The sequence below is a fragment of the Sardina pilchardus genome, chromosome 8 (genome assembly GCF_963854185.1).
Source record: "Sardina pilchardus chromosome 8, fSarPil1.1, whole genome shotgun sequence".
In the NCBI taxonomy this organism is placed as follows: Eukaryota; Metazoa; Chordata; class Actinopteri; order Clupeiformes; family Clupeidae; genus Sardina; species Sardina pilchardus.
This window is the reverse complement of record NC_085001.1, coordinates 8,214,770-8,227,269: the sequence shown is the minus strand read 5'-3', so window position 1 is coordinate 8,227,269 and position 12,500 is coordinate 8,214,770. Positions and strand designations below refer to the sequence as shown.

General features: G+C 48.0%; 1 protein-coding gene across 1 annotated transcript in view; it reads right to left on the bottom strand.

The window, feature by feature from the left end:
- Positions 1-12,500, bottom strand: part of bin3 (bridging integrator 3) — a 49,107-nt gene that overhangs the window by 10,238 nt on the left and 26,369 nt on the right. Inside the window, exon 7 of the mRNA XM_062542578.1 lies at positions 364-505. Coding sequence (XP_062398562.1) covers positions 364-505 — 142 coding nt within the window. The remainder of the gene's footprint in view (positions 1-363; positions 506-12,500) is intronic.

The following is a 12,500-nucleotide window of genomic DNA, read 5'->3' as shown; positions in this document are numbered from 1 at the left end:
CGATGCCCAGGTAAAGGTGAAGAAGGAGAGTTGGATTGAAGGAGAGAGTGACGAAAGGAGACGGGGGAGAGAGAGGAGTTGGAAGGAGGGAGAGGGAAGATGGGAGGATGGGAAGATGGGAAGATGGGAAGATGGGAGGATGGGAAGATGGGAGGATGGGAGGATGGGAGGATGGGAAGATGGGAGGATGGGAGGATGGGAGGATGGGAGGATGGGAAGATGGGAAGATGGGAGGATGGGAGGATGGGAAGATGGGAAGATGGGAAGATGGGAAGATGGGAGGATGGAGAGGGAAGATGGGAGGATGGGAAGATGGAAGGAGGGAGAGGGAAGATGGGAAGAAGGGAAAATGGGGTACTGTACCTGATGCAGCTTGACCATGATGGGCCCCGTCTTCTCCTTCTCCTCGTACTTCTCCACCTTGGCCTGCAGCCTCTTGTAGTCCTGGAGGGCCTGCTCCCGCCGCTTCACCGCCATGTTCAGACTGGGGAACACACTGCTGTACCTGGGCACACACACAACACACACACACTATTGATGCAGCCCATGTTCAGACTGGGGAACACACTGCTGTACCTGAGCACACACACAACACACACACACTATTGATGCAGCCCATGTTCAGACTGGGGAACACACTGCTGTACCTGAGCACACATACAACACACACACACTATTGCTGTACCTGGGCACACACACAACACACACACACTATTGCTGTACCTGGGCACACACACAACACACACACACTATTGCTGTACCTGGGCACACACACAACACACACAAACACTATTGATGCAGCCCATGTTCAGACTGGGGAAAACACTGCTGTACCTGAGCACAAACACAACACACACACACTATTGATGTACCTGAGCACACACACAACACACACACACTATTGATGCAGCCCATGTTCAGACTGGGGAACACACTGCTGTACCTGGGCACACACACAACACACACACACTATTGATGCAGCCCATGTTCAGACTGGGGAACACACTGCTGTACCTGGGCACACACACAACACACACACACTATTGATGCAGCACTATCCTGGTACCTTTGGTAGACCTGGGTCTTCAGTATACCTCTTATATACGGTCCTTTGGTATACATGGTCCCAAACGTTAAGAGATATTTTTGTTAAATAAACTAAATTAGGATTTAGGTTATGAAGTATGGTTTTGGATGATTTGGATGAATGGTTTTGAATTATATTTATGCTTTATGTGCTTAATGTCGTATTTGCTGCCTGTGTTTGAGGTGCAGTATGACGTAGGCCACGTTTTTTTGGGTTGGTGAAACACACCGTTTAGACCATGCTCTCCTTCTTTGCAAATAGTTTTTTTTTTTTTTTTAAGTTGAATTTGCTGGACTTACTATGACCACTTTTCCCATTCATCTTCCGTTTCTGTAAATATCCTAAATAAAGTATTTTCGAACAGCACTGGAGGGGCAAGCTTCAACTGTGCACACTTTTCATGTCATGGTGATAGAACGGTGAACAATAAACAGTCAACACAACAACAATAAAGAAGAATAAATAAATAAATAAATAAACAAACATGATATGGACGCTTACACTATAGCCGAGAACTACTTCACTTAGCGGAGCTTCCATGGCAGCAAAGCAGGCTGGGAAGGGCTCCACACGCCATGTTGCTGCTCCCCAGAGGCAAACACCTCCACAGTGAGAGCAACATTTTTCCACACATGAGCTCTTAGTCATGAGCACTGTTGTGGACGCACACTTTTTTTCATTTTCTTTTTTTGGTGGAGTCTAAAATTAAAAACTACAATTTTGAAAAACACACTAAAGATTGGTGTCAACTGGTTTGTTTGAAGTTGGCTGTCAACTGGCAATAGGACAGGAGAGCATCAAATTGGTAACCCACCAAATCTATTTGTGACTCCTTAAGATAATTAAATAGATGTTTGTCTTGAAATACAAAAATAACTGGTCCAGATTATGGAAGGGAAAATTGTGTCGTAAATTATGAGGAAAGGTATGATTACACACTGACAAGGGCATCATCCCACAGACTGAAATGGGATTACCTGATGCAGAGATGCTGTTTACAAGTACAGAGGGGGAAAAGCCACCATAAACAATAATTAAAAGAAAAAATCTTTTAGGCTGCATGAAGGCATTGTAGCAGAATTGCAACATTTTTTATGCTTCACAGCCCATGTAAAAAAAAAAAAAAAACGTGCAACTTTTTTTCTGCCCTGAACTACGATTTTGTTTACTCTATCTTTAACTCAAGGTCATGTCACTGTCCTTTGCAATAACATGAGACCTGAGCATTCAAGTTTGACCACCTCAAACCAAGATTGAATGCATTTGATTTCCATAGTTTCACTTAAAAATGGAGCTATAATATAATCTTTGGGTGAAAATTCAGGTCCTGGGAACTAAAAATAGTGAAAACACTTGAGCGTAACTTAGCAACAGGAGTCCGTGTTTCATCCTGGGACTGGCTGAGCGCTCAGATCCGCTGATCGCTTTGTTTGGAGATTCGATGGAGATACGAGAGCCTCTTATACACGCGGCTGCAAAATATAGCTGCACTCACGGCGCACACTGTAGCAGTTAGCGGTAAAGGATCCGCTCCGAGTTTAGCGCAAGCCAAGGGATTAAAATAATGGACGCTGCGTAAATACAACAGGTTCACGACCTGCACTAGGCGGACAGGTGTGCATGCGGACCTGAGGGCACATCAGAGGGCAGGTTTTCTCCGGAGCAGAAGCACCGGCTCATCACCATTACGCTGCGCCCTTCTCGCCTCAGTGCCATCACCAGCAGGGGCTCGGAATTCACACCGCCTGTCAATGTATACCCTCTGCTCCCACCCTGCCCCCTCCCTACTCAAGCCAACTCTCCCAACGCTTCTGCATTTTCCAATAGCGAGAGAGAGAGAGTGAGAGAATGAGAAAGAGAGAGAGAGTGAGAGAATGAGAAAGAGAGAGAGAGAGAGAGAAAGAGAGAGAGAGAGAGAGTATGTGTTTGGCTGTGAACACTAGCACACAGCATCGCAGCTTTGACTTGTTGCTGGCTTGTGCCTGCAGCAAGAGGCACAGATCGACAGACCCAGTCCCTGTACACTCATGCCTGTGAGTACTGAGCTGCTTTTAAAAAACAACACTTGTTTAAAAGTGAAGAAAGTTTGGAACAGTTGGTACATTAAAAATATCCCCTTCGTTCTTTTTTTCCCTTCCTTCTGACAAAAACTGCATTGAAGCCGTGCAGTGTTGTACACAGTGTTGTAATGTCGTCACCCTATCAAACAACAACGAGAGGCTGTCACAGGTTCAGACAGGTTTTATAAACTGTGTTGCTAACTGTTTACTTTTGGGTGGTCTAGGTTGTTAACGCCTCTAACAAAAGGGGAATCAATACTGTGATGGTGAGCTTCCACTGGGTGCTACTGTTCATTCGTTTGGCTTATCAAAAACTTCCCTGCACTGCCAGAGCTGAAACTTCTGCGCTAACTACTGGTCACGTTCATTTAAATGAAACCCCCTGAACAGAAATGAACACCGAACAAACAAGTTGTGAGGTTTTTTTCTGTGAACACCACTGCACTCTTGCCAAATTGTTACTGTTGAGGAACTCGAACCCTGAGAGCTCACCAGCAAACCAGTTCCACTGGTTTCTCTCCACCAGCAGCCACACGGGCGTCTGACAAGCCTCCCACTGACATTTCACCAGCTCGTACAAACCGCACCACTACCCAGATGTGACGACGGTGACGACGACGACGACGACGACAACGACGACACTCTCATACTCATTGCTCCGATTGCCAAACCATTCACATACAGTAAGGGGGGCTTCCCTCCAAAACAGTGAGTAATCGGCCTATCAGGGCACTGACATGACACACAAAAGGGCCCACCACTCCTGACCTGGATGAGCTCAGTGTTTACCGGCCCTCCTTCTACCGCGTGGGCGAGAGCGAGAGAGAGACAGAGACAGAGACAGAGACAGAGAGAGAGAGAGAGAGAGAGAGAGAGAGAGAGAGAGAGAGAGAGAGAGAGAGAGAGGGGGGGGGGGGGGGGGGGGCGTTCTGATCAGCCCCTAGGGAGTGTCTGAGGCATCAGTTAACCCAGCACACACTGGAGGGAGTTCTAAAGGAAGAGGGGATGGGCAAAGGAGGGGAGAGGAGAGGAGAGGAGAGGAGAGGCGGGCGGTTTGGGACTTGACCCAGACTCGCTGCCCTGCTCAGACACGCTCGCACGGGATTGTTTCCCACAGGAAGTAGTGGAGGGAGCGGCCCCACGTATCGCCGTGGCGACGTCAGTGGGCCCAGCCCCTCGGCCCACGCTCGCCTCTATTTATAAAACATTACCTTGGCCCAGTTGTGGAGGGGGGTGTGTGTGTGTGTGTGTGTGTGTGTGTGTGTGTGTGTGTGTGTGTGTGTGAGAGAGAGAGAGGGAGAGTGCATTACCTAGGCTACTACACACTGTCATGCACACATACCCCAAGTGCCAGGGCATTGCATAAGCTCTCTAGTGATGTGTAATGTGTAGATTTTGACAGATATACTACCACTCTCTGTCTCGCACACACCCACCCAACCACTTATATACACAAACACACACACACACACACACACACACACACACACACACACACACACTTAAGCCACACATTCTTAGATACACAAGGGAGCTCAGAGTATCCATCAACAGCCACTTTGACAGCTGACATGCTGCTTTGTCAAAGTTACAGGGCAGTAGGTCTGTAAAAAAGTGATAAACATCCACAATCCCGTTTCTGTTTGGAGAAGACAGAACCGTGATGCAGAGCCCTTTCCAACCCCAGCAGCTGCCAGCCTAACAGACACAGCTCCTTGACTCTATCTACAGTATCTCCCTATTCACATAATAACATATGGAAATTGTTCTATATCACCATTTGACCTGCCCCCCCCGCCACACACACACGAGTATAAACCAGACCATGACTCATAAATCGAGACCGTGGCTCAAAAATCGAGGCACGAACCAAACTGTGGCTCAGAAATTGAGGTATGAACCAAACTGTGGCTGAAAAATGGCGGTATGAACCGTACCGTGGGCTTGGTGTATTGCTACACTCCAACAGGGCAGCTCTAAAATCAGCAGCTTCCATTTCCCTGCAGTGGGCCAGTAAACAGGACATCAACGCTCTCAGTTCCTCCAGTCTCCATGTGGGGTCAGAAATCCACAGACAGGGTCTCGCTAGAGACCGCCCGGAGAGGGGTACGGACATAACCTGACTTTCGCCAGATCCTGTAGTTCGCTGTCTGCTTCACACAAGGATCTGGGACTTCTCGATAGGAGACGTATTTATGAAGGCGGGTCCTTGTAAAACATCCTCGCATGTGATTTGATTAACCACTTGCCTGTTATCTTGAATGACGTGCTAGGCTTCTTCAAGCTCTTGCCAAACCCGGTCGGAAGAAGAGTAAAAACATCCTTGCCACCAATAAATGTCTTCAAAACTATTCTCTGTTAATCTTTTAAAGAATGAATACTCGATAGATTCGACAAAACGGTTGAAATAGCAGAATCATGTCAGCACAAGACTCCTCGCTGCGTGCCGCCATTGTTATTTGAATCAAACACTCGCTTCGGCGCTCCTGATTGGTTGCTCATTTTTTGATCACTGGAAGGGGTTTGGATTGCCCTCGCATCCAGACCCTTGTGTGGAGCTCAGCGAAACACCTCTGGTGGAGCATGGCGGAACTACAAGGGTCTGGCGAGAGTCAGGCTAGTACGGACACACATCCGTCCGAACAGAGAGCCTATCGCAGCGCTGCCCCGATGCTACTTAGGCGGTGGCCCGACCGGCCGCGATCTGACCTGTGCAAACCCTTGGCGTGTCAAGAACGTGAGCCAGAGGCCACAGCTTCTCATTTTCACTTCGCCCGCGCTGCCACACTGACTCGAACGCACTCGTCTGCCCACAAAGGACGCGAGAGCCCAAGAGTCATCTGAGGGAGTTGATTTAGTGTCCAGCGTAAGCTCGTATAGATCAGAGTGTGAGGTTTTTTTTTTGCAAGAGTGCAAGCGACACGTACTGCCAACCCACGAGAGGACCAAAAGGGTGGGAGCTGTCCAGGTCGGGCTGTATTTAGCGAAGGACTATTCTGACTCGACGTTATTCTCTTGTCATCATTTAACGGTTGTTTTCAGCACGGCCGGCCTACCAGTGGTCCTGTTTTTGGCACAATATTTTTTATTCTAGGATTTGAGGAATTTAAAAATAAACACCGTGATCAAGGCCCTGTCTGGCCCTACGGTCTGACTCGGCAGAAAACTGCACATATATCAAAAAGGGAGGAGGAGCGCAGGAAAAAAAAAAAAAAGCCACGGCATACTCAGGTCACACTGCATAGCGCTGTAATGATACGGTTGGGGCGGCCGGCCGCTCGGTCGGTCGCTGGCTCGCCTGGGGACCGCTCCTTCCAACCTGGACATCCCAGGGCTGGACGGCCGGCGCTGACTGGTCAGCTGTGTAATTTTACGCTTGTCTGGTTTGCTTCGGGTCGGTCTGGTCTGGTCCGGCGGGCGGGCGGGCGGTTGAGCACAGGCGGGACAGCATCAGGTCTGGGTGCGGTGGCCGGTGGGAGGCCTGGACAGTGGGGGGGTGGAGGTGGAGGGTGGAGGGGGTAGATGGAAATAGTGGCTGGACAGGGGAAGAGCTCACGTAAAGTAGCTGCTCTGTTGTGACTGGACACGACCGCGCCTCCGCAGACACAAGCCACCGGACGGATGAACGGACGGACGGACAGACAGCCTAAGGACCAGTCTGGACGGAGGTGTTGGCTCCCTCCGTCGCGCTTGGAACGCAGGCCTGGGAGTTGGAGTCTCACCCAGCGCAGGGCACAGCGACCTACCGCCACACATTTAAAATAAACTGACCTTGGAAAAAAAACACATGTGTGTGTGTGATGCTGCCCAAGGCCTTCAATCAGGAGATCTCCAATCGTCAGACCTTCAGAGTCTCGTTTTCATTTTATTTTACGTTTTTAGATTTTTTTTTTACATGTATTTAACATGCTTTTAGTATTATTGCCCTATTGTCCTTTGTGTCCCTGGCTTTCTCATTGTTGTCGTCCTGTTGTTACGGGGCTCCCTTTCAAAGAGATCAATAAATAAATACAGGACGACTGACGAATGAAACGCAGGAGGTCATTTCACTGCCCTCTGATGAGCCGCTGGGTATCAGCAGCGCTGTGCGTTTGAAAGGCTCCCAGAGAGCCGATAAAGGCACGTTCACCTCTGGCCTGCTTATGTTGGGCCCTGGCCAGGTGAAACTCTTTGTTTGCAACGCAGGCAGAGAGGAGCTTTGCAGTGACTTGCCCGTTGTTTTCTTTCACAGTGACGTAGTGGGGTAGTACGTGAGCGTTTTGGGGCAAAACAAATTGGTTTCGAAAAAAAAATAAAAAAATAAAAAATCAACCGTCTCGATAAACTGTGTGAGAACGGAAGTTGGTGATATTTTATAAGATGAATGTGCTTCTCGGAGGACATTTTGAGCTGAAGCACAACAAAATAATTAAAAGGGCTGGAAAATCTCAGAGCTGATATCACAGTCATGCAGTCATTTCATTTTACAGACTGAGGGTTACCATAAAACACTTGAACCTCCCAAGCAATTACACACACATCTGCCGGTGACCACAAAAATAGTAAAGAAAAATTGTGCTTCATCACTTCAGTCTAAAATGAGTAATGTGTCATAAAAAAGACCTCTGCTTTTCCAGAGTAGGCCATAGTCTGTGTCATGTGCATATTTCTGAAAAGGTTTCTTAAGGTGTATGATTGTATAGAAATACAGCGACAATATGTTGGGCATGTTTATATGTATGTCTCTTACCCACCTATCAAAAACATACAGCGCAAAAACACACACACACACACACACAAAACATTTTAATTTTGATTCAAAAGCACAATTCAATTAAGACTTCCATTTCTATCCATTAAAGGCTCAAAGCCTTTTCTTATGATTGCCATTCAAAACCCGTAGGTGATGAGCATTAGTACAAAATAAATTATTAAGTTCATATACGACCACTAGCGCACTAATAGAATTTGTGTCTTCCGTCGGCCCTTGATTTATATGTTGGCTTTTTAAAGTGAATGTAGGAAAAAAACAAGTCAACCGACTACTTCTGAAAAGTCACATTGAAAGGAAGCAAGAGGTTACGACCTGGCAAATTGACGGATCTTGTTGAAAACTAATTCCAGACGCGCTGTGTGTGTGTGTGTGTGTGTGTGTGTGTGTGTGTGCTCTGTGATGGGGAGTTGGCTGGCTCCCAGCACTGCCCTCTGTTGCACACCCTGCCTGCCTGCCTGCCTGCCTGCCTGCCTGCCTGCCTGCTTCTCTTAACTTGTCTTCATCTGCCCTCCCCTCTGCAAAGCCTCCAGCCTGCTTTATTAACACTCATCAATTCAGCATGAACCTGTCCAGAGTGGAGACACCCCACCCCCCAACCCCCATCATCCCCTCTCCAGAAAATGATTGCTCCCTCCTGTCACTACGCCCCCAACACACACACACACACACACACACACAGATGCACAAATGCACAGACGCACGCACGCAGATGCACAGACGTACGCACACACAGACGTCACACACACATATACACACACACACACACACACACACACACATGCTCTCTCATTTTCTCTCCTGCCTCTGCCTCTCTCTTCTCATGTATCTCTCTCTCTTTCCCTCTCTCTTCTCCTCCCATCTCTCTCTCTCTCCCTCTCTCTCTCTCTCTCTCCCTCTCCTTGCAGTCCTAAGACAGTCCTGCTCTTTAACCAATGGGCTGTGCCTGGCTCAGGAAGTCCTGGGCCCTTTGCCATATTCAGAGTCGACCCACACGTCCGCCTGCCGCCCACTAGGAAGCGGAAATTAGAACCATTCCATCCTGTCACTGTGCTGCCACAAAGCAAGCTCGCTTACACACACACACATACACACACACACACACAACCAAAGAGGGATGGTCTAAGCCACACTACTCATATTGGGCTGACAGGAGGATGACTTAAGCAGAATGCTCGGTGGATTCAGTAATGTGTTCTATTAGCCTAAAAACCGAGCATCTTCACACAGAGACAAAAAGAATGAATGTCATTATGACTGCATGGACACAAACATGCACAGCGACAACCAGACAAAAACACACACACACACAAACATACACACACAAAGCCATTCAGACACAAACTCACACACAGCCACACACAGCCACACACACACACACACACACACACACACACACACACAGCTACACACACAGCTACACACACAGCTACACACACAGCTACACACACAGCTACACACACAGCTACACACACACAGCTACACACACACACACACACACACACACACACACACACACACACACACACACACACACACACACACACACTCACACACAGCCCCACACACACACACACACAGCCATTCAGACACAAACTCACACACAGCCACACACAGCCACACACAGCCACACACACACACACACACACACACACACACACACACACACACACACACACACACACACACACACACACACACACACACACACACACACACACACACACACACACACACACACACACACACACACACACACACACAGCCACACACACACACACACGGAGACTGCAGAGGTGTTGTGGAGGGAGTGGCTGGGGCCGTGAGCGCTGATCCCGCCCCTGCCTGCTTCCGAGCGCTCGTTAAGGTCCTGCTTCCTCTTCCTGGCTCCTCCCCGGAGGCCCAGCCGGGACGGGACAGGCCCGCGGATGGAATAGCGCTCACGGGGGCGAGTGGAATGGAGGGGGCGCGCTGCCAAATAAACTTTCCTCCAGACACACACTCCCTCCCTCCCTCCCTCCCTCCCTCCCTCCCTCCCTCCTTTTCTCTCTCTCTCTCTCTCTCTGTTTCTCCCTTTCCCTACTGCACTCTCTCTATCTCCCTCTCTCTCTCTCTCACTCTTTCCCTACTGCTCTCTACCTCCCCCCACTCCTGTCTCTGTTTTCCCCCTGCTCTCTCTACCTCCTTCTTTCCCTCTCTCTCTCTCTCGCTCCCTCAGTCAGTCCCTAACTAGCACGCGCACACACTCTCGCATACACACACACACACACACACACACACACACAGAGAGAGAGCCCTGCTGCAGCAGTGTTATGCTCTGTGGCTGCCGTTTAGCCACAGTGTGTTTTTTCACTGTCTGAGGGCGCTTTATTAAAGCACGTCTGCTCCAGCTCAGCCCAGCCCAGCTCTCACTCCCTCTTCTCCCCCGCCGAGTGTGTGTGTGTGTGTGTGCGTGTGTGTGCGTGCGTGTGCGTGTGTGTGTGTGTGTGTGCGCACTGGCCCACTCCCAGTCCAGACAGGGAGAGGTCTGAAGGCATGCACACGCACATGCACACTCCAGAGACAACAAGTACACACACAAACACGCACGCACACACACGCACACACACACAGAGAGCACACACAGACACTCAAGGATACACATGCACAGGCCTACAGAGGACCAAAACAGGGCGAGGTCTGAAATCACACACACACACACACACACACACACTAAAACAGAACCAGAGATATAAACTCACACACTACACACACACACACACACACACACACACACTAAAACAGAACCAGAGATATAAACTCACACACTACACACACACACACACTAGGGATGCAACGGTACAGTTTTGCCACGGTTCGGTTTGTATCACGGTTTTTGGGCCACGGTAACGGTTCGGTTTCAATATATCAATATTATCTTGGCTCTAGCATACAGGAGGTTATATTTGCCTTTTCTATTTCAAATCAACAATGTGCTTCTACTTACACTTGCAGAGAAAATATTAAATGCATAGCCAGACACAGATGAAGCAGAATCACAAAAATGTATTAGCCTATAAGAAAAGAACACCATCATTGCCTTCTGTCATAAACAGGCAATATTATCCATAGTGAAGTGCAGCATAAGGTAATGTGTAATTATTTATTTATTATACCACTGCTTGGTCAAATTTCCTATTGTGGTGCGCTATTTGAAACGTGCATTATTTTTCTATATACCGCACGGCTATGATGTAGTTCCCTTCTTTTGGGCTTATTACACTTGAATATTAATTCGCCAATGTGAATGTAACGGTAAAAACAGCAATGTTGCATCTAAGACAGAGGCAATATAAATGAAAATGATAGTAGCAGTGGTATATAAGCGGATATCAACTCCGCGCCCTGTGCGTTTCTAGGAAAATAATGCACTTATCGAAGTGTCCGCCTGCGGCGTCGGGTCCTTATTACCACTTCGAACGTGCATTATTTTCCTATAAACGCACGGCGCGTCGTTGATTATCCCTTACCTGTTGTCTTACAGAACATACAGCCCTTTTGTAATATTAAGTAGGTTGCATAAAATGTAAACTTTAAAAGTCACTTTCAACTTATCTCTTACACACTTCGTACAGTTCAGGAATCTTACTGCTGAAATGCGTGCCGGAGGGGATATTGAAGCGATGATCGAGAACATTTATCATGTAGCGAAATCCCATACCCGGCAGGGCATCATGTCTTTTCCTATGAACACGCCAATCGCATTCGTTATGTCTTTGTGTTTTTGGGAATTATAGGAATATTGTTGCCGAAAGGCTGCAGCAATGGATGGTTGGGTTTTCGGTGGCAAACTAGCTCTCCGTGCTGCTCCATAAGGTTACAGCCGGGTGATGGTGGCGCAAATGGGCCGACATGTTGGATGTGTTACCTTTATTAGGTGATCGTTGTGAAGCAGTGCTTGCACACTGTGCGTTGTTTACTGACGGTCTTTTTGACTTGTTCGTCGTAGGCTACTTCGAATGTCGCCATGAACGTGCAGCCGCCGGTAAAGTTTGTTTCTTCTCACATGACTCCTTCATTTGCATTTCAACGTGCTTATTGGGTCTTGGGAAATTCAGTAAAATTCTGATTGGTTGTTGCAAGGTTGACGAGAGGCAAGCTGAACAGTCAGAGAAAACTCATCCCCCGGGTCCTAAGCACGCCTTGGTATCGCTCCCAGGCTACGCGCGTGCAATAACCTTGTATTAAATAAAAAGTTTAATGTCGCGTATACCGAAATATTGCGGTTTAGGTGAGTCTATTGAACCGAACAGGCCAAACCGAACGGTTCAATAAATTATTGAAAACCGTTGCATCCCTAACACACACACTAAAACAGAACCAGAGATATAAACTCACACACTACACACACACACACAGTAAAACAGAACCAGAGATAGAAACGTTCACACACACACACACATACACACACACACACACACACACACTAAAACAGAACCAGAGTTAGAAACTTTCACACACACACACACACACACACACACACACACACACACACACACACACACACACACACACACACACACACACACACACACACACACACACACAGTAAAACAGCAATGTG